At 42.8% G+C, this 22,134-nt stretch overlaps 1 protein-coding gene across 3 annotated transcripts in view; it reads left to right on the top strand.

Annotated features, from left to right (window-relative positions):
- Window positions 1–1,116: 1,116 nt before the first annotated feature.
- The window catches only part of cpsf6 (cleavage and polyadenylation specific factor 6), a 39,372-nt gene continuing 18,354 nt past the window's right edge, over window positions 1,117–22,134 (top strand). For 2 of the 3 annotated variants that reach the window (XM_080754691.1, XM_080754689.1), the window contains exons 1-7: window positions 1,117–1,199; window positions 5,344–5,553; window positions 12,011–12,114; window positions 13,307–13,452; window positions 13,681–13,851; window positions 18,846–18,959; window positions 21,764–22,134. The exon at window positions 21,764–22,134 is cut by the window's right edge and continues 149 nt beyond it. In XM_080754691.1, coding sequence (XP_080610817.1) covers window positions 1,140–1,199; window positions 5,344–5,553; window positions 12,011–12,114; window positions 13,307–13,452; window positions 13,681–13,851; window positions 18,846–18,959; window positions 21,764–22,134 — 1,176 coding nt within the window. In that variant the 5' untranslated portion in view covers window positions 1,117–1,139. The remainder of the gene's footprint in view (window positions 1,200–5,343; window positions 5,554–12,010; window positions 12,115–13,306; window positions 13,453–13,680; window positions 13,852–18,845; window positions 18,960–21,763) is intronic. The other variant, XM_080754690.1, reaches the window with a different exon arrangement.

Raw genomic sequence — 22,134 nt, 5'->3', positions numbered from 1 at the left:
GACCCCTGGTTTACACAATGCTGTACCCAGAGGCGTAATTTGACCACCAATATCTAGGGTTTTGCAAGGAATGGAGTCCACGTTTTTCCCCAATGACCCTAAGCCGTTACCGAGTTATGTTATGTGCCGTTATGGACAGAATAGTAAATCTTCGTCCCCCCGACTTTCGGCACCTCCGCGCGGTCCAAGTGCCCACAGCGAAGCGCTCCTCCTCCTTGCCCACCAAGGCCCCCACCGTTGCGCTGAGGTTCGCTGTCTAGAGATGGGATTTATGGGTCTTTGAAGTGAGCCGGATCTCTGGGATCCGTTCTTTTCAAAGAGCCGTTCGAAAGACTGGCTCATTTTAGTTACTTTGTAGATTTTGATTATGAATTTATGATTACAAATTAGGCTACTTAAACCCCATATACATTTCTGCCATATTTACATTTCTGCCATTTGAAAATAGCCGATCTAGATCGGCTATTTTCTGATGATTTGTCTACATTTTATTCATCGGAAAACTTGTGAAATGGGACATTCTGACTGAGTACTTTCTACTATTAGTACATTTTGATACGAATAGGCCTACTTGTGTAGCGTACTTTACATTTTGAATTCCAAACTTCTACTCGTGGCAGAGTATTTCAACATTGCAGTATTGATACTTTTACTTGAGTAGAGAATTTGAGTACTTTTCACACCACTGTTCTGCACTTCTGTTCATTATTCTTTCATTTTATTTTTCTTTACATATCTACTGCATAGTAGGCTATTAGTACTGTGTTCTATTCGTCTGTCATTCAATGTTATATGAGATACTTTAATGGTTTCCTGTGGAAATAAGCTTAGTCTTTTCATGGATCTCCTTAGTAGACCTTGACTTGTACCAGTGAACTGTGTGTACCGTCATGAAACTGTACATTTTCCTATGCAAACTTCTAATAAAGTCTTCAATCTTCAATCAATCAATGTTCTGTACGTCTTCTGTTCATTTAGAAAGGAACGGCTCCCAGTCTGCGAACCGGATCTCATCGTTCATTTCAAAGAGCGCCGTTCAAGAGCGCCGTTCAAAAGACTCGCTTCGTTCGCGAGCGTCCCATGTCCGCTCTGCAGCAGTGAGGAAGAGGAGGAGGAAGGAGGAAGGAGGCGAGAGGAAAATGGCGGACGGTGTGGATCACATCGATATCTACGCCGACGTCGAGGAAGAATTCAACCAGGTATATTTATATATTTATGTATATTTCATGCATGTTTGTTTACTAAAAGCCGTCCTGCCGTGCATTCACGGATTCGGAGAATGCGAAGCCATAAACAACAGGATCCATGGTTGATTCAGCAGCACAACATGCAGGCCCGGACAGCTAATTCTGTTCTGCATACTGTTGTGCTCCGAGATGAGGTCCTAGAAAGATGGCGTAGCGATCGCTGGACTGCCGCAACAACGAGTTGGAAAACACTCTAAACGACATTTTATCCAAAAAGTAAAGGTAGTTCCGAGCTCCCAGACTGTGGTTACCTAACCTCGGTAAACAAAACATCTACCACGGCGTTGGGAAAACGGTTTAAATCGCTTATTTAGTCTCATTAAATTCAGAAAAGCCCCCCGGCGGCAGGTGCAAGTACTGCATCTTTCCCATTGTAGCAGATACAGGCCAACTGCCGCCGGGGGAGTTCCAGTTGAATGGGAAAACATTACAAAACTAGCGATTTAAGGGGTTGTTTCATGCCGTAGTTCGTGTTTTATGTAGCGATGTTCGGTAACTCCAGTCGGGGAGCTCGGAACTACCTTTACTTTTTGGATAAAATTTCGTTTCGAGTGTTTTCCAACTCGTTGTTGCGGCAGTCCAGCGATCGCTACGCTCGTCTTTCTAGGACCTCATCTCGGAGCACAACAGTAGGTGAGGTTCAATATGGGGCTAGCAGGCCCGGACAGATAATAAATACTGTTGTGCAGAATGTTTTGTGCAGACTAGTATTGATCATAACTCAGTGTCTTTATGCGTCCACCGCAGCAGCAGAGCAGTCTGTGCAGGGTGTGTTCTACGCTTTTAATGTGTGCGTACGAGTTTAAACGGTCCATATTCCATAACTCTACTGTGGTTCATTATATTATATAAACATCAGTCTATTGTTAATGGAGGCACGGCAGCATGGCCCACCCCAGGGGCGTCAATTGGGTATGGCAAGCTATGGCAGCTGCCATACCTTGGCTACAGGGGGGGAAATAATTAAATGTTCTTTTCATCGTGCCTGTTGCTAAGGTATGGCAACATGATTGGTGTCTTGCAAGACACCAGTCATGTTGCCATACCTTAGCTTTTTCTGAACTGACGCCGCTGGCCCACCCCCTCCCGCTTGTGGTGGCGCGAGAGAGCTAGCAAGCGGTCTAGTTAGCTTAGCATGATGCTAACCGGTTTGGTTTCATGACGAGCATTGAGCTTTAAATGTAAATGGTTCGCGTTTAGCTGACGTTGAGTTACAACATGGCCAGTCTCAACTCTTATATCAGTAACCTGTGTATTTAGTTTATGAAGATGAAGTTGTTTGGAGCACGTTAGCCAGAACAGCCACCTTTAAGCCTTTAGCCTCAAGGCTAACAAGCACAACCAGCCTCTTGTTGCGCGATTAAACGATTAAATACAAACAAACAAACGAACAAGGACTTGTTAAAACGTGATTTAATAGGTTAATGAATAGTTTAACGGCCCATATCTGTGTGGCTGGTTCAGATGGGGATCTCCATGTATGGGCATAACTGTTAACATATATTGTATGTTGTCCTAGGAACCACTCTAACAGAATCCCTTTATGCCCATATATGGAGATCCCTGATGTCATTAATATTAAGCCCATATCTAACAGGACTTCATATGGGAATGCCCATATATGGAGGAAGACAGCCCATATCTGTGTGGCTGGTTCAGAAAGGGATCTCTGTGTATGGGCATAAAAGGGATGTTTGATATACAGTACATGGATCTCCATATGGGTAACTGGTCCGATATACAACACTTGCCAGTGTCTAACTAGTAATACAGCATGTGTGTGTTTACAACGATGCACTCTTTAAATATATCATTTGTGGTGGCTCTTCCACAACTACTTAGCTTGCTACTTAAAGAGGAAGACCACCCATTTTCAATATTGAACTATGTCATTAATATACCTTAGAGGAGTTGTGTGGAAATAGAAAAAAACGTCCCCCTCTTCTGTGTTGCCTGGAACTTGAGGATTGATTTGGGGGTTTGTATTGTAAAGTACAACGGTGTGATGTCATCAAGTTGTACTTTACAATACAAACCCCAAAATCAATCCTCCAGTTCTAGGCAACACTATTTCTCTATTTCCACACAACTCCTCTAAGGTATATTAATGACATAGTTCAATATTGAAAATGGGTGGTCTTCCCCTTTAACCCATTCAGGCCGGGTACACATTTTAGTGTATGGGAGGGGCTTACAGTACATGTACAGTATGTATCAACATATGCAAGATGGAGAATCCATAGTAACTGAACTTGAAATGGGTAGACAAGTTGAATCAATCAGCTGATTTTTAAAGCTGTATTACTGATGAATTGATTTGAGTACAGTAGTTATGAATGTATCTCTACTAGCCTCGCGTAGCCAGGCTTACTCATCATCTGCCAAGAGAAAAGCCTGGTCTAGATACGAGGCAGAGACCGTTCTAGGAGGTGGGGCTGAATTTTCCCGGAAGTTGTATTTTTTTTTTCGCTGGGCAATGTAAAAAGACCCGCACTGCATGACGTAACGTCCGTTAAATGCAGCACTTCCGCTAGAAATGTTGGAACCAAACGGAAGTCATATCTTGGCTCTACTTGGTGTGTGATTATAAGAACCTTGAATTGTATCAAATTAGCAGCTATACTAACCAGTGCAAAGAGGCAGAGCTGTGGTGTGGGACCTGCTGGATTGGTGATAAGTCAGTGATGTTACTAGGTTTTCAATGTAATGGGTCCCGGTACCCACAGGTGGTCATTTAAATGGGTCCCAGAAAAGTTTTACGAGTCCTCAATACAATGTTTTCGAGCGCTGTGAGCTTGTAGATCGGCTATTTTCAAAATGTTTGCCTATTTCTTATATTTATTTTACAATTTGGCTAATGTTTGAACTTAGAACTTAGAACTACTAAAACTACTAAAACCCCTAATGAATTCGGACGCGCAAAATGGCGTCGGACGTCGGTGGAATCAAAACATTGATGTTTCTATCGCCTGTTTAAGACTTTCTACGTGGATTTTATTTGTGTTAACGTAGGGTAAAGTAGGATGCTTTCACCCATGAACAATGGTGGTGTCTGTGGAATTTTAAAATGTTTTTCTTTTACCGCAACCCGGTAAATTATTTTAACATGGACTCCAATGGAGGCGCATCCCCGGGACCCCAGGACCATGACATGAATGAGTCCCTGGGCGACTTGAATGAGTTTATGATGCGGGATGCGCACGTAATGACATCACTGGATAAGCCCTATTTTGTACTTCGTCACACAATGTGTCATGCAAAATAGTGAAAAGAGCAGATCCACAAGCTCACAATGTTTTGGACCACCTAAGCCTAACAAACCGGCAAGTAAGTCTTAAAAATAGTAAACTTACAAGTCTGGTTTAGGTGTTAAATGTGAAGTAGGCATACCAGTCGCACTAAACAATTATGCAAGACTTATATGCATACACAGGCCTATTTATAGACATTACCAGTTATTTACCATTTGTATAGATAAAAATAAATGATGAATCAAATATATTTTTGATTATATAAAAAAGAAAAGGATCCCATGAGGACGGGCTAGGGAAGTGATTTGATTTCACATTAGACATTATCCATGGCATTATATTGTGTGTAGTTTTATTTATTGGTGTACTTGTACATGTTCCCACGCAATAGGAGTCAGTAGGGGTGGGCGATATGGTGATAATTATCGTTGAGACGATACAATGTCTCCACAATACGCCTTTTCAGAGGTATCGTATATATTGTGATACAATTGAGGGAGCCTTGTACAAAATCCTGTTTAATCGTTGATACAGAGATTCATTGCAGAAATCAATTAAACCTGCATTTTGGTCAAATCAAAATCAGTAGTTCTCAAACTTTAAAATGTCAAGGTCTCCACTTAACTCTGACAGCATACGGGTCCATTTGGTTTCATCTGTATACTGTCAGAGTTACATACTTGTAAAGTTCAATTTAGACCTCCCAAAAGGAACCCAGAGAGTCAAGTAACTTGAAAAATAACCATAAAAACCAACGTGAAAAAGCATCGCGATAAAATCGTGTATCGTGATACAGCCTGGGAAAATATTGTGACATTGTATTTTTCCATATGGCCCACCCCTAGGAGTCGGACTACCCCGTCCACGATCAGATTGACCTGTACGATGATGTCATCTCTCCATCGGCCAACAACGGCGACGCCCCGGAGGACAGGGACTACCTGGACGCTCTGCCGGCCCGGGACGGGGCGGAGGGGGGGAAGAGCGCCCCCCCTAACGTAGTGTACACCTACGCAGGGAAGAGGATCGCTCTCTACATAGGAAACCTTACATGGGTAAGTCGCTCTGATGGATACAGGGTTCCCACGGTCATGAAATTCCTGGAAATATTTTGAAATTAGACAAATATGTTTTTCCAGTACTGGAAAAGTTTTGGAATTGATCAAGGGTCCTGGAAGGTCCTGGAAAAAAATAGCTATGCATTGTCTTTGGTTATTGATTTTGTTAATAGCTCTGAAATGACAAATTAAACATTGGCCAAATTGTCAAATATTAGAGGCAGAAATGGTAAAAATAGCAGATCTACATGCTCACAACGCCTCGCAATGCGATGTAGCACGTAGATCTGCTATTTTCCCAATATAACCATGTTATACAAAATTCCTCAACTCTTAAGCCCGTATCAGAGTGTACGGTGGAGAGCTATCCACCGGTGGAGAGCTTTCCACCTCAAGTCAGAAAATAAGTGCAGGACATCATAGTCACGGGGCCCACGGTGAAGTCCTCCCCCGCCTCCCTCTGGTTCAGACGCAAACTCCGACCAGGTCGACCAATCAGTGAACGGGGTGTAGAGCCTGTCTGTCTGATAGTAAAAACAGAGAGATGTGTTGGGACTTGCGGTGTAAAGCTCTCCACCGCGAGGAATGACGTAACGTTGTAGTTTCATGACTCAAAAAGACTCGAAAAGACTACACCGCGGTGTAAAGCCTTCCACCGCCCAGGCGACTATGATGTCGGCTTTAGTGCTCGTCAGGGTGGGGGGTCCCCAGTTAAAACATGATTATTTGGGGGGTCACAGCCTGAAAAGGTTGAGAACCACTGGCATACACTACCTGTCTTTAGGCATTGTGCATAGGAGTAAGCGACCTGAGCTGAATTATTGTTATATAGTCCTGGAAATTGGGTTAAATATTCTGGAAATGTTTGGGAAAAGTTTGGGAAATAAATTGGTAAAAATGTGTGGGAAGCCTGACTGTTACTTGACTGAGAGCCACAACATCCTGGCTTTGAACCTGATTGGGACTGTTCTTTGTGGAGAGACTGCATGTTCATAATTTGTCCTAAGGATTGAATATGCAGCCTACACAATTTGTCCCACAAATGGAAGTATAAACTTACAGTCCATTCTTGACTGAGACATTAGTGCAACCCCAACCCTTTCCCCCAAATCTCTAAGCTATTTTCACTAGTTTGGATCCCGGGCAAACGTCTCTTCTGGGTCTTGAGCTAAAAGGCTTGGGAACCACTGGTCTAGTCCTAGCCTCGTATAACCAGCCTAGATACTAATGCATCTAGCTAACTAACTACCACTGGTCTAGTCCTAGCCTCGTATAACCAGCCTAGATACTAATGCATCTAGCTAACTAACTACCACTGGTCTAGTCCTAGCCTCGTATAACCAGCCTAGATACTAATGCATCTAGCTAACTAACTACCACTGGTCTAGTCCTAGCCTCGTATAACCAGCCTAGATACTAATGCATCTAGCTAACTAACTACCACTGGTCTAGTCCTAGCCTCGTATAACCAGCCTAGATACTAATGCATCTAGCTAACTAACTACCACTGGTCTAGTCCTAGCCTCGTATAACCAGCCTAGATACTAATGCATCTAGCTAACTAACTACCACTGGTCTAGTCCTAGCCTCGTATAACCAGCCTAGATACTAATGCATCTAGCTAACTAACTACCACTGGTCTAGTCCTAGCCTCGTATAACCAGCCTAGATACTAATGCATCTAGCTAACTAACTACCACTGGTCTAGTCCTAGCCTCGTATAACCAGCCTAGATACTAATGCATCTAGCTAACTAACTACCACTGGTCTAGTCCTAGCCTCGTATAACCAGCCTAGATACTAATGCATCTAGCTAACTAACTACCACTGGTCTAGTCCTAGCCTCGTATAACCAGCCTAGATACTAATGCATCTAGCTAACTAACTACCACTGGTCTAGTCCTAGCCTCGTATAACCATCCTAGATACTAATGCATCTAGCTAACTAACTGCAGTATCTTTCCCTCCTTGTTTTATCATGGGTGGATGATGGTATAGCTGCAGCTAGGCTAGTCTAGTCCGGGATGACTGAAAGGTGCTGGAATGCCTCATAGTCCGGCTGCCAACTTAGCATTTACTTAGCATTTATTCATAGGTATGATATGTGGTATATAGTTTTTTTTTTATTGGCCTAAAATGTTGTCTATATATATATACGTTCATGAAACCACCTGCTGACCGCCTGTCTGCTTTGAGCAATTTCTTTTTATAGGGGGGTAAAAGTTTGTCCCATTCACTTACTATACACTATACTATAAAGGAAAATAATACCCCCCAAAAATCTGCTTTATTTAAGTAGCATGTGAGGGGTCAAACTAGGGGGTTATAATTATTCTGAATCCATTGCAAGCATTTGTTTTGCATGAAAAACCCTAACCCTAACCCTAACCCTTGGGCTTAAAAAGCCCCCCACGAAATTGTGAAAAGTGATGACTCATCACTAAACCATATTTTTGTGCGTCTGTTTTCAGGCCAAGGAATGTTCTTCATGCCAAACCAATGCTTGTAATGGATTCAGAATCATTAAAAACCCCTCGTTTGACCCCTCACATGCTACTTAAAGCAGATTTTTGGGGGTATTTGTTTTTCCTTTATAGTATAGTGTATAGTAAGTGATGGGCCCAAACGTTTACCCCCATAAAAGAAATTGCTCAATGCTGACAGGCGGTCAGCATTGGATTCATGACTGTATGTATATAGACAATATTTTAGGCCAATAAAAAAAATCTAACCTCTGTTCGAAGTGAAGCGGTGTATATGAGCATAATATTGTCTGGAGAGCCAAATTGTCATGTGAAGCTTGACCAATCCGCAATTCTTCATTCTGGACCGGACAGGCACGGGACAGACAAAGCTATATATACCTTGGAAGCGGCTTTCACCGCTTCAAAAATAGCAGATCTACAAGCTCGCAGCGCGGCACTCGGTGCCGCACTGTGAGCTTGTATATCTGCTATTTTTCACTGGTTAAAGCAGGGATGTCAAACATACGGCCCGCGGGCCGGATCCGGCCAGCGAGATGATTCAATCCGGCCCCATGCTTGTAGAGCATACATTTCTGAGCATTTAGGAAAAAAAAGTAAGTCTCTAGCCCATTCCTGTCAAGAGTTATGATTGTTTTAAGAATTAACCTAACTAATGCCTTCTCACTGCAGGCTAGGTTTCTCCCACCTGGCAGTGATTGAGTTGATTGATTGGAATGTTAAGTGACCAGCTCTCTCTCTCTCTCTCTGAAGATGACAGCATTGCTAGGAATGGGGTGGGGGGTCTGGCTATGAATAATACCTGAACATACCTACAATATTCGAACTGTACTCAAAGATTACACATATTAGACATGGAAATTAATGTTGTTAAGAAAATAACTTATTTAAAAAATATAATAATAATAAAATGTAAAAGTTTTAATATTCAGATATTTTCTGAATATGCCATTATTGTTCATTACTTTCTTTTTATTATAAAATACTAGGGATGCCCCGATCAGGGTTTTTTTGCTCCCGATCCGATACCGATCAAATATTATTGCTTCCGATTCGATCCCGATCTTTCCCGATCCGATCTTTTGGCAAGGCATTAAGAAAAAAAAATTCTATTCATTCTATCACTTAGTGCAGCACTGAATCAACAAATTAAAAACAAAGCTTATGAGTAGTGTATAGTGATATAGGCCTACTAGTGCAGTGTTTCTCAATCATTGTGCAGCGGACCTTTGGTGTGGCCTTTGAAATTTGGCAGTGAAGTCACGATTTAAGGACTTTTAAAACCTGTTTAATACCTCAAAAAATAAAATAAAATAGACCATTACAGCATCAAAAATAATCAACAAACTATATAAAAACTGGTAAAACATTGGCCATTTTTAAAGTTGAAACAAAATAAGTTAAGAACCAATTAACCAGTCTGCTTTAAAAGTATGCAGTAGCAGCTAGTTCAGTGGTTCTCAACCTTTTCAGGCCGTGACCCCCAAAATAATCATATTTTAACTGGGGACCCCCGACCCTGAAGAGTTGAGGAAGTATATTTTGTATAACACGGTTCTATTGTGAAAATAGCAGATCTACATGCTCTTGTGAGCATGTAGATCGGCTATTTTCACAATTTCTGGCTTTAATATTTGACAATTTGGCCAATGTTTAATTTGTCATTTTAGAGGTATTAAAAAGTCCTTAATTTTTCACTTTCGAAATGTGCAGATACCCTCTATACACTTAAACTTTATGTTGATTTGTTTACTGTTGAGAGAGAAAACAATGTTGCACATTAAGTTAATCATCTGGGGACCCCCCCAAAATAATTTGAGGACCCCCCTGGGGGTCCCGACCCACAGGTTGAGAACCACTGAGCTAGTTGACAGTGCAGAGAGACATAATTGCCTTCCTTTGATCCATTAGCAAGGGGCCAATTACTACTTATTGGCATCAGCTGCCAGCTGTACACAGAGTCTGACACAATCACCTTCCCTCTGCAGTGCTCTGTCTGTCTCATTTCTCCAAAAGCCCTTGAATATGATTGAAAATGATTAAGGATTACTGTGATTATGGTAAGCTTACATTTCATATCGCATTCACCTTACCTGTAACTTCCAGTACTCCCAGAAAATATTTTTTTGAAAAAAAAAAAAAAAAAAAAATCGATTTTTTTTCTCCGATCTTATAAAAACGGCCATATCGGCGGCCGATCCGATCACGTGATCGGGATCGGGCAACCCTATAAAATACAATAAAAATTATTATTGTCCTGCATCAATAATATTTTTTTTTAGCCATTTACAAATTATAGCAGAGACTATCACAAATTGAATTATTCTATTATCAAATGGTTTATTCTTATTGGCACTTCTTAAAGGAGTAGTTCACCCCCAAAATGCCATGGAGCCAATGTAGACTCATTCCTAAAACAGAAATTTGATTACAATAAATACATGCCCATTGATTCCGGATGGGGACCCAAATGCATTTGGGTCCCCATCCGGAATCAATGGGGGGAAGTGTACTATTATCACATTTTAGTCTTAGTAATGCGACAAATAAAATAAAAATATATTATTGAACTCAAGTCTCCATGGCGTGAGTAATCAAAGGAAAAAAAAGTCATTTTGGGGATGAACCACTCCTTTAAACAAATAGCATCTCTCGTACCTAACTGCAACTGTAATACCAATAAGGAAAGTAGCTATTTTACTTAATAATGAACACAATTTGTAAAATGATATGCTGCTATACTGCTAGCTACAGCAGTGGCTGAGACGACAGGAAGAAAAACAGAGCGAACATGTGCGTGAGTGTGCATGCCATCCGATCCGCGACTGGTTCGGCCCTCATCAAGTCGCCTTTCATCCAATGCGGCCCTCACCCCAAAATGAGTTCGACACACCTGGGTTAAAGCATTCAATAATCCCAGGCCTAAATCTTCATTGTTGTCTTCATTATTTATATATTATGCTCTCCTCAAAATCAAACCTGGTGAATTTTTGTGTGTTCTAGAGCTATGAATTCTGTGTTCTAGATCTATACATTATGTGTTCTAGATCTATACATTATGTGTTCTAGATCTATACTTTCTATGTGCTTTAGTTCTATATTTTTATGAATTCTGAATGAATGAATGATTTTGTCTGGAGGGCCAAATTGTCATGTGAAGCTTGACCAATCCTCAATTCTGCATGTACGATGCTCCTTGGAAGCCTTTGGGACAGACTGTACAGGACAGACAAAGCCACTCCTTGGAAGCGGCTTTCACCGGTTCAAAAAACGATATACCAAATAACATACATATGCCATAAATGCTAAGTTGGCAGCCGGACTATCAAGTAGTGACCCATGGTAATTTAGTTATGATAAAGACTAGTAACCCATGGTAGTTTATAACTAAAGACTAGTAACGGGGTTCCCACGGTCATGAAATTCCTGGAAATATTTTGAAATTAGAAAAATATTTTTCCAGTACTGGAAAGGTTTTGGAATTGATCAAGGGTCCTGGAAGGTCCTGGAAAAAATGTATTGTATTTGGTTATTGATTTTGTTAATACTTCTGAAATGACAAATTAAACATTGGCCAAATTGTCAAATATTAGAGGCAAAAATTTTGAAAATAGCCGATCTGCATGCACACAACGAGCATGTAGATCTGCTATTTTCACAATAAAACCGTGTTATACAAAATTCCTCTACTCTTGGTGCTTGTCAGGGTGGGGGGGGGGGGGGGGGCCCAGTTAAAACATGATTATTTCGGGGGTCACAGCCTGAAAAGGTTGAGAACCACTGGCATACACTACCTGTCTTTAGGCATTGCACATAGGAGTAAGCGACTTGTTATTGAGCTGAATTATCGTTATATAGTCCTGGAAATCGGGTTAAATATTCTGGAAAGGTTTTGGAAATGAATGTGTTAGGATGTGTGGGAAAACCCTGCAGTAGCTTGACTGACAGAATGTTGTTCCTCTCCTGCCCAGTGGACCACAGACGAGGACCTGACGGAGGCCATCCGGTCCATCGGGATCACAGATGTTATTGAGATCAAGTTCTTTGAGAACCGAGCCAATGGACAGTCTAAAGGGTGAGCCCTGTGTCTTTATGTTGTGATAATGTGTTGAGAACAGAGCCAGGGGGGCACAGCGCTCTGAGTGCCGCGCTGTGAGCTTGTATATCTGCTATTTTTTAATAGTTAAAGCATTCAATAATTCTAGGCCTAAATGGGTTGATTAAAACGGGAGCGTTGATGTTAACGCGGCGCCCCGGTGGAGCCGGGGTGTTACGCATTTGTGTGCGCTGACGATGTACACAGTCACACACACACACACACACACACACACACACACACACACACACACACACACACACACACACACACAGTAGTGTCTTGTCTATCCTATATTACATTCTAGAACTGACAGAGCAGTGCATTCTACAGAGCTGACAGAGCGGTGCATTCTACAGAGCGGTGCATTCTACCGATCGACGACCCAAAGCAGTCCAATTGGCTAGGACTGATCACGTGGCACACGTGCCGACTTCCTCACGTCACACGAGCGCCATACGTGCTGACGTAGAGTCAACACCAGGCTAACAGTTAGCTAAACAAATGATGTACTCACGTTTGCATAGTCAATAGCACTACTGTCCACATTCCAGTACATTCCATCACTTAGGCACGAGTCCCGATCACATTAACATAATCTTCATGTATGTACATCCCATTACAGCAACGTAACGTCACTCTTTTTAATTCGCGAGTTCTTCACCGGAAGTGCGTCCGGCCGTCAAATATGTCCGACCGGAAACGTGCTGCGGCACAATAGTTCCGCCACAATAGTCCCCCCCCCAAAAAAATTGTTTTTTTTTCCCTTTTTTTTTTTAAACTTTTTTTTTTTTCAAAAAAAGATTTTCTTTTCAAAAAAAATTTTTTTTCAAGAAACTTTTTTTTTAGCCATATGAGCTTTTCACGTTAACAACGAGGCGAGGGGCGTAGATGTGAGCGGCGCGTAGCGCCGCGTACCTCTAGTATATGTATATGTTTGTTTATCTGGTGATCTCTGATCCTCTGTCCAGCTTTGCGTTGGTGTGTGTGTTTATGTGGTGATCTCTGATCCTCTGTCCAGCTTTGCGTTGGTGTGTGTGTTTATCTGGTGATCTCTGATCCTCTGTCCAGCTTTGCGTTGGTGTGTGTGTTCATCTGGTGATCTCTGATCCTCTGTCCAGCTTTGCGTTGGTGTGTGTGTTCATCTGGTGATCTCTTCATCTCTGTCCAGCTTTGCGTTGGTGTGTGTGGGCTCAGAGGGATCGTCCAGGAAGCTGCTGGAGCTGCTGTCGAAGAGAGAACTCCACGGACAGAACCCCATCGTTACTCCCTGCAATAAGCAGTCGTTAAGCCAGTTTGAAATGCAGTCACGTAAGAGTAGGTGCAACACACACACAAACACACTGATACCCACTTACACTGAGACGCGGGCAACGGACACGCACACGCTGACGCTCACTTACACTGAAGCACACGCACCTCAACATACAATCTAAGCAAGATAAAGAGCATGTAAGGAAACTTCAACTTCTATAAGAACATTTACTGTCCCTTGTCCAAGCTGGTTCTCTGACATGTGTTCCCTGTTGGGGCCAGGTACCCAAGGAGGCCAAATGTCAGGTGAGGGTAAAGCCGGCCCGCCTGGTATCGGCCCTCGCGGAGGAGGCTTCCCCATGGGGGGCCGCGGCAGAGGGAGGTTCCCCGGACCCCCGGGACCCGGAGGAGATCGCTTCCCCGGACCCATCGGCCCTGGAGGACCCCCTCCACACTTCCCTGGTTGGTATTCTAATAAAGTATCAGTCAGCAGAACATCTGAAGGTTTATACTGAGTTGTGTGTGTACATGAGGGCATTCACCAAATATTTGAATATCAAAGTCACTATTCGAAGTTGTTCACCGAAGTCGAATATTCGCTTATTTTTATTTTTTTATTGTTTTCTCTTTAACAATATATATAGTTTATAAAGCTTGGCTAGATAGGAAGTCATAAGAATGAGTTGTCAATGCCCCTGGTGGATGAATTTGTTAATGCTCTATACCAGGGCTTCTCAAACCTTTTTAGGCTGTTACCCCCAAAATAAACATATTTGAACTGGGGACCCCCATCCTGACAAGCACTTGGAATTGTAGGTATTACATTTAATGTGACTCGGTTCCACAGATAAATATTGTGAAAATAGCACTATAGCAGATCTACATGCTCACAACGCCTCGCAACGCGCCTCGTTTGGCCAGTCCTGTCGAATATTCGACTATTCGAATACTTTGAGGTCGAATACTTTGAATACTAAAAATCACTATTCGTGAATGCCCTAGTGTGTATACTGCGTCGGCGTCGGGCAGAAACTAGCCAATGTCCAAAATATGTACTTTTCGGGGGTATGTGTCCGTACAGCTCAAGTGGATTTGGGAGGTCTTTTGACAATTAATGTGGAGATCGTTGTTTAGTCCATCATTAATTAGAATGACAAAGTAATACGAAAAACAAAAGAAGATTGAATGGAGTTTGGAATTTTAGTTGATACTTTTCATGGGCTCATTATGTGTGAAAACCCACACACAGACATAAAGGTGTGTTCAATAGCACTTATTGAAACAAAAGATTGACATAGCTGGTTTCTGCCTGACGGCGACAATATTTAAAACCGAGGTGTTTTAAAGTTGTTTGTCGAAACCTTAAAAGATTCTTCAACAACTATGTTCTGGCTATGAAAGATACTGCAGTTTAGTTGCATTTACAGTTTTTAACTTTTCAATTAAATAAAAGATTTGCTGTGTCCATATAAGCTGCTCTGATTATGAAATGTGCTCTATAAAGTTTGATGGATAAAGCCTGCTTGATGTTTCCTGACGACACACTAGTGGTGTGCATCTTCACTCACGATTCCAATTCCATCACGGTTCACCTTTTAACCCATTTAGAACGGTACACATTATTGTGTATCATTATTTTATGCTTTAACTATTGAAAAATAGCAGATATACAAGCTCACAGCGCGAGTGCCGCGCTGCGAGCTTGTAGATCTGCTATTTTTTTTAAATCGTGAAAACCAGAATTTTGACCCGATTCTATAAGTGTCTTTTGAATCCTTCTAAGGTTTTTTGAAAAACCTGTTTCTATGTCAGCAATCTGGCCAGCCATCGTCAAAGAAAAGGTCCTTTTCACTTAACTGGAGCTCAGTTAGTCTGTTCTTGAGAGACTACTATGTCAGTGTTTCTCAAACCTTTTCATGTGAAGGACCCCCAAAATGATATGTATTTGGCCACGGACCCCCATCTCAAAATATTTAGTTCCAGGGACCCCCCCAGAAGCAAAATCTGAGTTACAAACGTTGCTTTGAAAATACATAAAGATTTGCACACATTTTCACGACTTAAAAAAAAAAAAAAAAGCAGATCTACAAGCTCACAGCGCAGCACCGAGTGCCGCGCTGCGCTGGTTAAAGCATTCAATAATTCTAGGCCTGAATGGGTTAATGTTTGATTTCGACGTCCATTATGTCACGCCACTGCATCGGCGCATGATTGTGCACAGGTGACTTGCGATGCATCTTGGAATCACACGAAAAACGAAACCTATTTCTTTACATATTTTCCTGTGCACACCTGTTGACTTCATGCTACAACTCAAAGTGCACACCTGTTGACTTCATGCTACAACTCAAAGTGCACACCTGTTGACTTCATGCTACAACTCAAAGTGCACACCTGTTGACTTCATGCTACAACTCAAAGTGCACACCTGTTGACTTCATGCTACAACTCAAAGTGCACACCTGTTGACTTCATGCTACAACTCAAAGTGCACACCTGTTGACTTCATGCTACAACTCAAAGTGCATGGAACAAGGGCTTGTCTGAGTCTTGTCTGCCTGTTCTGTCTACCCCAACATGGCGCTGTGCTTCATCTTCCTCTGTCTTGCTTGCTAAATCTGTCTCTAAAGCCTGATTTATACTTGGTTGTGTGCTGGTGTTACACACTGAAAATAGCCAATCTACAAACCCACAAAGCGTTGCGGAGTGATGCTTTCTGAGCTTGTACATTGGATATTTTCGGTGCGACAGCACACACACCTGAGTATTATTCAGGCATAAGTCTTTCAATCTGCCTCCCTCTAATTTCACTGTTAGTATAATGAAATGATAAAATATCTAATTTCACTGTTAGTATAATGAAATGATAAAATATTAAATATATGGAGAAGATTACACGTGATGTTGCCTACAGTACCAACACCCGGCATTAGGGCTGTCACAATTATTACATAATCGTCTAATCGTGATTATTTTTCATAATCGTCATAATCGTTTCCATGTAAAAAATAGTGGAAATAGCAGATCTACAAGCTCACAACGCGTCGCATCGCGACGCGTTGTGAGCTTGTAGATCGGCTATTTCCACTATCAATGTTCTTTTTTAAGTATAAAGTTGTCAAATATGTCAGTAATTTCTTTGTATATTTAGGTTATGTGTCATATCTACCATATGCAACTTCAAAGCCTAAAAGCCAAACAGAAATGTAATTATCAACGACAAAAACACAATTAAATCGCTAATCGCCAATTATTTGAATGACAATTAATCGTCATGTAAAATGTCACATCGTGACAGCCCTACCCGGCATGCTTCACAAGTGTTGTTTCTGTCTGAACCGTCCAGACACCAATGACTGCCACATCTTTACAACAGTCTTGTTCTTGTCCTATGGATTATCACCCTGTGAAGCCTTGAGTTCATGCACCCTTTTCTCATACCGTTTTACTGCCGTTAATATTGGAATTGAAGTATTTTCTTCAATTTGGGATCCTTCATTCACCATGAAGGAATGCAGAGCAGAAAACAAACTCCATCAGTTGAAGGCTTCATGGGGTTTAATAATTTATAGAAGAGAACATTTTGAACCTGAAGCTACAAACGGCCACGGTTAACCTCCAACTGGGAAGGAGGAACCACCGGTTCTTGATTTCTGTACTGGGGGAGGTAGAGAAGCTGAGTTTAGAAGTACTTAACTGGCTGGTAGAACAGTTTAGAAGTACTTAACTGGCTGGTAGAATAGTTTAGAAGTACTTAACTGGCTAGTAGAATAGTTTAGAAGTACTTAACTAGCTGGTATAATAGTTTAGAGCCAGTCAGCTAGCTGGTATAATAGTTTAGAGCCAGTCAGCTAGCTGGTATAATAGTTTAGAGCCAGTCAGCTAGCTGGTATAATAGTTTAGAGCCTTTAACTAGCTGGTAGAAAAGAAAACTAGCAGTAGTCCCCAGGCCCAGGATGTAAACTCTCCAGGCACAAGGATGTAAACAGACCCACCATCTTGCCTTCTGCTCATTTCTTTGATCATGTTTTCCTTAATCCTGCCTTTTCTGCCTTTGCTTATTGGCTGGTGCCCTATGCCAGTCCTTATTGGCTGGTGCCCTATACCAGTCCTTATTGGCTGGTGCCCTATGCCAGTCCTTATTGGCTGGTGCCCTATGCCAGTCCTTATTGGCTGGTGCCCTATGCCAGTCCTTATTGGCTGGTGCCCTATGCCAGTCCTTATTGGCTGGTGCCCTATGCCAGTCCTTATTGGCTGGTGCCCTATGCCAGTCCTTATTGGCTGGTGCCCTATGCCAGTCCTTATTGGCTGGTGCCCTATGCCAGTCCTTATTGGCTGGTGCCCTATGCCAGTCCTTATTGGCTGGTGCCCTATGCCAGTCCTTATTGGCTGGTGCCCTATGCCAGTGTTTATTGGCTGGTGCCCTATGCCAGTGTTTATTGGCTGGTGCCCTATGCCAGTCCTTATTGGCTGGTGCCCTATGCCAGTCCTTATTGGCTGGTGCCCTATGCCAGTCCTTATTGGCTGGTGCCCTATGCCAGTGCTTATTGGCTGGTGCCCTATGCCAGTGCTTATTGGCTGGTGCCCTATGCCAGTCCTTATTGGCTGGTGCCCTATGCCAGTGCTTATTGGCTGGTGCCCTATGCCAGTCCTTATTGGCTGGTGCCCTATGCCAGTCCTTATTGGCTGGTGCCCTATGCCAGTGTTTATTGGCTGGTGCCCTATGCCAGTGCTTATTGGCTGGTGCCCTATGCCAGTGCTTATTGGCTGGTGCCCTATGCCAGTCCTTATTGGCTGGTGCCCTATGCCAGTGCTTATTGGCTGGTGCCCTATGCCAGTCCTTATTGGCTGGTGCCCTATGCCAGTCCTTATTGGCTGGTGCCCTATGCCAGTCCTTATTGGCTGGTGCCCTATGCCAGTGGTTCCCAAACTGGGGGTCCCCAAATGATTTTGGGGGGTCTCCAGATGATTAGCTTAATGGTGCAACATTAGGCTAATCATCAACAGTAAACCAAACAACATACAGTATAAGTGTATACAGGGTATCTGCACATTTACAAAGTTACTTTTTAATGACTCAAGACATTTTTTTAATGCTAAAGTGTGAAATATTACGTAAGAGTAATAATTATAATTATGAAAATAGCAGATATACAAGCTCGCCACGCACGCGAGGCGCTGTGAGCTTGTAGATCGTCTATTTTTACAATATTTATCTGTGGAACCTAAATGTAATTCCTACAATTCCAAATGCTTGTCAGGGTGGGGGGGGGGGGGTCCTTCAATATGATTATATTGGGGGGGGGGGGGGGGGGGGGGTCATGGCCTGAACAGTTTGGGAACCCTTGCCCTATGCTGCGATTGGTCGTACAGTTTTGCCAATCCAAGACGGGTGGGAGGATGTTTTGTTTTGAGTGGAAGGCTTATGATTGGTGTGTTTTCTCCTGTCCCATTAGGATCTGGCATGAGAGACCCTGGGCTTAGACACCCTGAGGGGCCCATGATGGACATGGGGTTCAATCCCTTCCCAGCTGGGCCGGGGGGCAGGGATCCAAACTGGCGACCGAGAGGTGAAAAAACGCCTCCATTAATTCTGATTCATTGGTCCGAGCGATTAACTCACTCCTCCTCCCTCTATAATCGGGGGATATCTTAAAAAGTCCTGGAATAAATTCCTTACCAAAACATTTCTTCACCAATGTGTTCATAAAGGTGTCTAGTAACACATCTCACAAAGACTGAAATTCAGTTTCCCTAGGAAAATCTTTGACAGCTAGGGTAATTCTGGGTCTCATTCACTCACTATACACTATACCAGGGGTCCTCAACAGGGGGTCCGCGACCCCTAGGGGGTCCGCGGAGGTACTGCAGGGGGTCCGCGAAATTATTGATAAAAAAAAAAAAAAGATTTCAAAAAAGATTTTTTTTTTAATTTTTCACATTTATGTTATAAAATAAATCATGATTCTATCCATTTTGAATAGCTTGAATACATGATTACTATGCAATTGACACATTGTTGATATTATTGACATTGGTTCTCAGTTAATAAGTAGTATGTTTAGAAATGGTAGTGGTACGGCCCACCCTGCTCGCTGTAACTTGTACATGTTTAAAATAAAAAAAATATGTCGTAGCCCCGACCCCCCCACCCTACGAGGTGGTAGGGGGTCCCTGCTCCATCTCCCCATCAGTTTGGGGGTCCCCGGCCTGAAAACGTTGAAGACCCCTGCACTATACTAAAAATCACTCCCAAAAGTGTGTGGGATGTGAGGGGTCAAACTAGGTGTTTTTAATTATTCTGAATCCATTGCAAGCATTTGTTTTGCACAAAAACACATTCATTGGGCTAAAAACAGACCATAAAATGATGGTTTAGTGATGAGTCATCACTTTTCCCCGTAGTATGGGGGTCCATTTCTAGCCCAAGGAATGTTTTTGGTGCAAAAGAAATGCTTGCAATGGATTCAGAATAATTAAAAACACCTAGTTAGACCCCTCACATCCCACTTAAAGCATATTTTTTGGGAGTGATTTTTTCCCCCCTATAGTATAGTGTATAGTGAGTGAATGAGACCCAGAATTACCCTAGCTGTCAAAGATTTTCCTAGGGAAACTGAATTTCAGTCTTTGTGAGATGTGTTACTAAACACCTTTACAAACACATTGGTGAAGATTTTTTTTGGTAAGGAATTTATTCCAGGATTTGACACTATTTCTAAAGATATCCCCCGATTACTAACCATGAGCCGTCTGTAGAAAGAGTTTGTCATTTGGAACAGCGTTTAACAGCTCAAACCCTACACAGTCAGTTGATGTTCTACACTCCTATGCTCCTTTTTCCCCTCATCTTCACCAAATCCTTTGGCGGAAAAGCGTTGACAGCTTCTAGGTCTATTTGCGCAGAATGTGATGCTAGGGTTAATATCTTTTTTCTAAATAGGTTTTTTGCATTTATTGAATATTTATTCTACCAAAAGGCCAATTCATCAAGTGCAACATCGCCGATTTTTACTGTGAATCCTGTTTTGGTAAATGGTGCATTTATATAGCGCTTTTATCCAAAGCGCTTTACAGAGATTGTGCATTACATTCACCCATTCACGCACACATTCATATACCGGTGGCAGAGGAAACCATGCAAGGTACCAACCTACTCACCGGGAGCAATGTGGGGTTCAGAGTCTTGCTCAAGGACCCTTCGACATTAACTCAGGGGGAGCCCGGATTCGAACTGGGAACCCTTGGTGCTCTAATAACGGTTTCTCTACCCCTGAGCTATGCCGCCGCCCCTTTTGTTTTGTTGGTGTTGTGAGGAAAACTTCTCAATGTGTTCTTTGAGCAACATTAGTCACTGGAAAACTTCTGGCGGCCGCATAGATCCCCTATTTTTAGCATGTCATAATAGTAGTAGCATTTAAAAAAATTGCCGATTTAATCTAATCTGACAAACTGCACTGGTTGGCACCAGATATCTTGCGAACGTTGCCTGTAGATTAAGTTAGTACCTGTAGTAATTATTTTCTTATGATTTGAAATATTTTCCTTTTTAAAAAAGATGAATACACCTTGAAAGCACAGAAGTCTGTCAAGTGCACTCACATCGTCTCCCGTTTCATTGAACACAGTGAACCATCCAAGCTGATGTTTACAGCCTTCATTTATTTTAGAACCACACATAACCAGCCTTTTATGCTGACATTGACCACAGCCGTGTTTGTGAGTGCAAAGCAGACTTCCTGTGAAGATTGGTGGAAAAGCAGCAAAGGAAAAGAGTTAAAAGCTGTTCCATTTCACAACCTCTTATTTTGTTTTAACCTTAATTTCTTCCCACATCCGACTTCTGTCCTGCTAAGCTCTAGAATGGGTCAGTTTTGGTGTTCAGTGGGTCATGCTGTTATTGCATGGTGAATGCCCACCCACATCGGTAAGCCCCAATTTATGAACCGTAGTACGTCGCGATATGTTGTTGGCTTGTAAATCTATTATAGAGTATGAATTAAGCTTTTAATCTGACCTTTGCCACACCAAACAAAACACATGTCTGAACTTAACCAGTGAACTTAACCTGAACTTAACCTGAACTTAACCTGAACACCAGTGAACCTAACCTGAACTTAACCTGAACTTAACCAGTGATCAAACGAGTCTGCAGTGTTTCCACCTTGTAGAGTTAAATAACCACTCAAGTCCTGTTTTATATTTCAAAGTACAGTGGTGTGCAACACGTGAGCATGCAGATTGGCTATTTTGAACATGTTATTGAAGAGATGTGCTTTCTGTTTGTAAAGTACATCTCACTTTGGAGTTGAATCCTTGAATCCTTCCTTATCTTGATTTGTTTTTTCCCTCTCCATCTCTCCCCTCCTCCCAGGTGGGATGCAGGGACCCCCTCGTCCTCCCCTGGGCCCCCCGGGACCCCCGGGTCCCCCCGGCCCTCCTCCCCCCGGCCAGGGTCACCCTCCTCACATGTCTGGCCCCCCCAACCGCGGCGACCGCCCCCCTCCCCCTGTGATGTTCCCCGGTCAGTTTGGTCAGGGGCCTCCCATGGGCCCCCTGCCGCCCGGCCCCCCTCCCCCTGGCTACGGACCCCCCCCAGGCCCCCCTCCCCCTCAGCAGGTCCCGCCTCCCCCGGGCCCCTTCCCTCCTCGGCCCCCCGGACCCATCGGCCCCCCCATGGCTTTGGCCCCGCCCCCGCACATGCCTGGGCCCCCGCCCGGGGGCCCGCCCCCTGCCCCGCACGTT

Source organism: Nannobrachium achirus (assembly GCF_963921795.1).
Source record: "Nannobrachium achirus genome assembly, chromosome: 23".
In the NCBI taxonomy this organism is placed as follows: domain Eukaryota; kingdom Metazoa; phylum Chordata; class Actinopteri; order Myctophiformes; family Myctophidae; genus Nannobrachium; species Nannobrachium achirus.
Note: the sequence above shows the minus strand (reverse complement) of the source record. Positions and strands in the feature narration are given on the sequence as shown.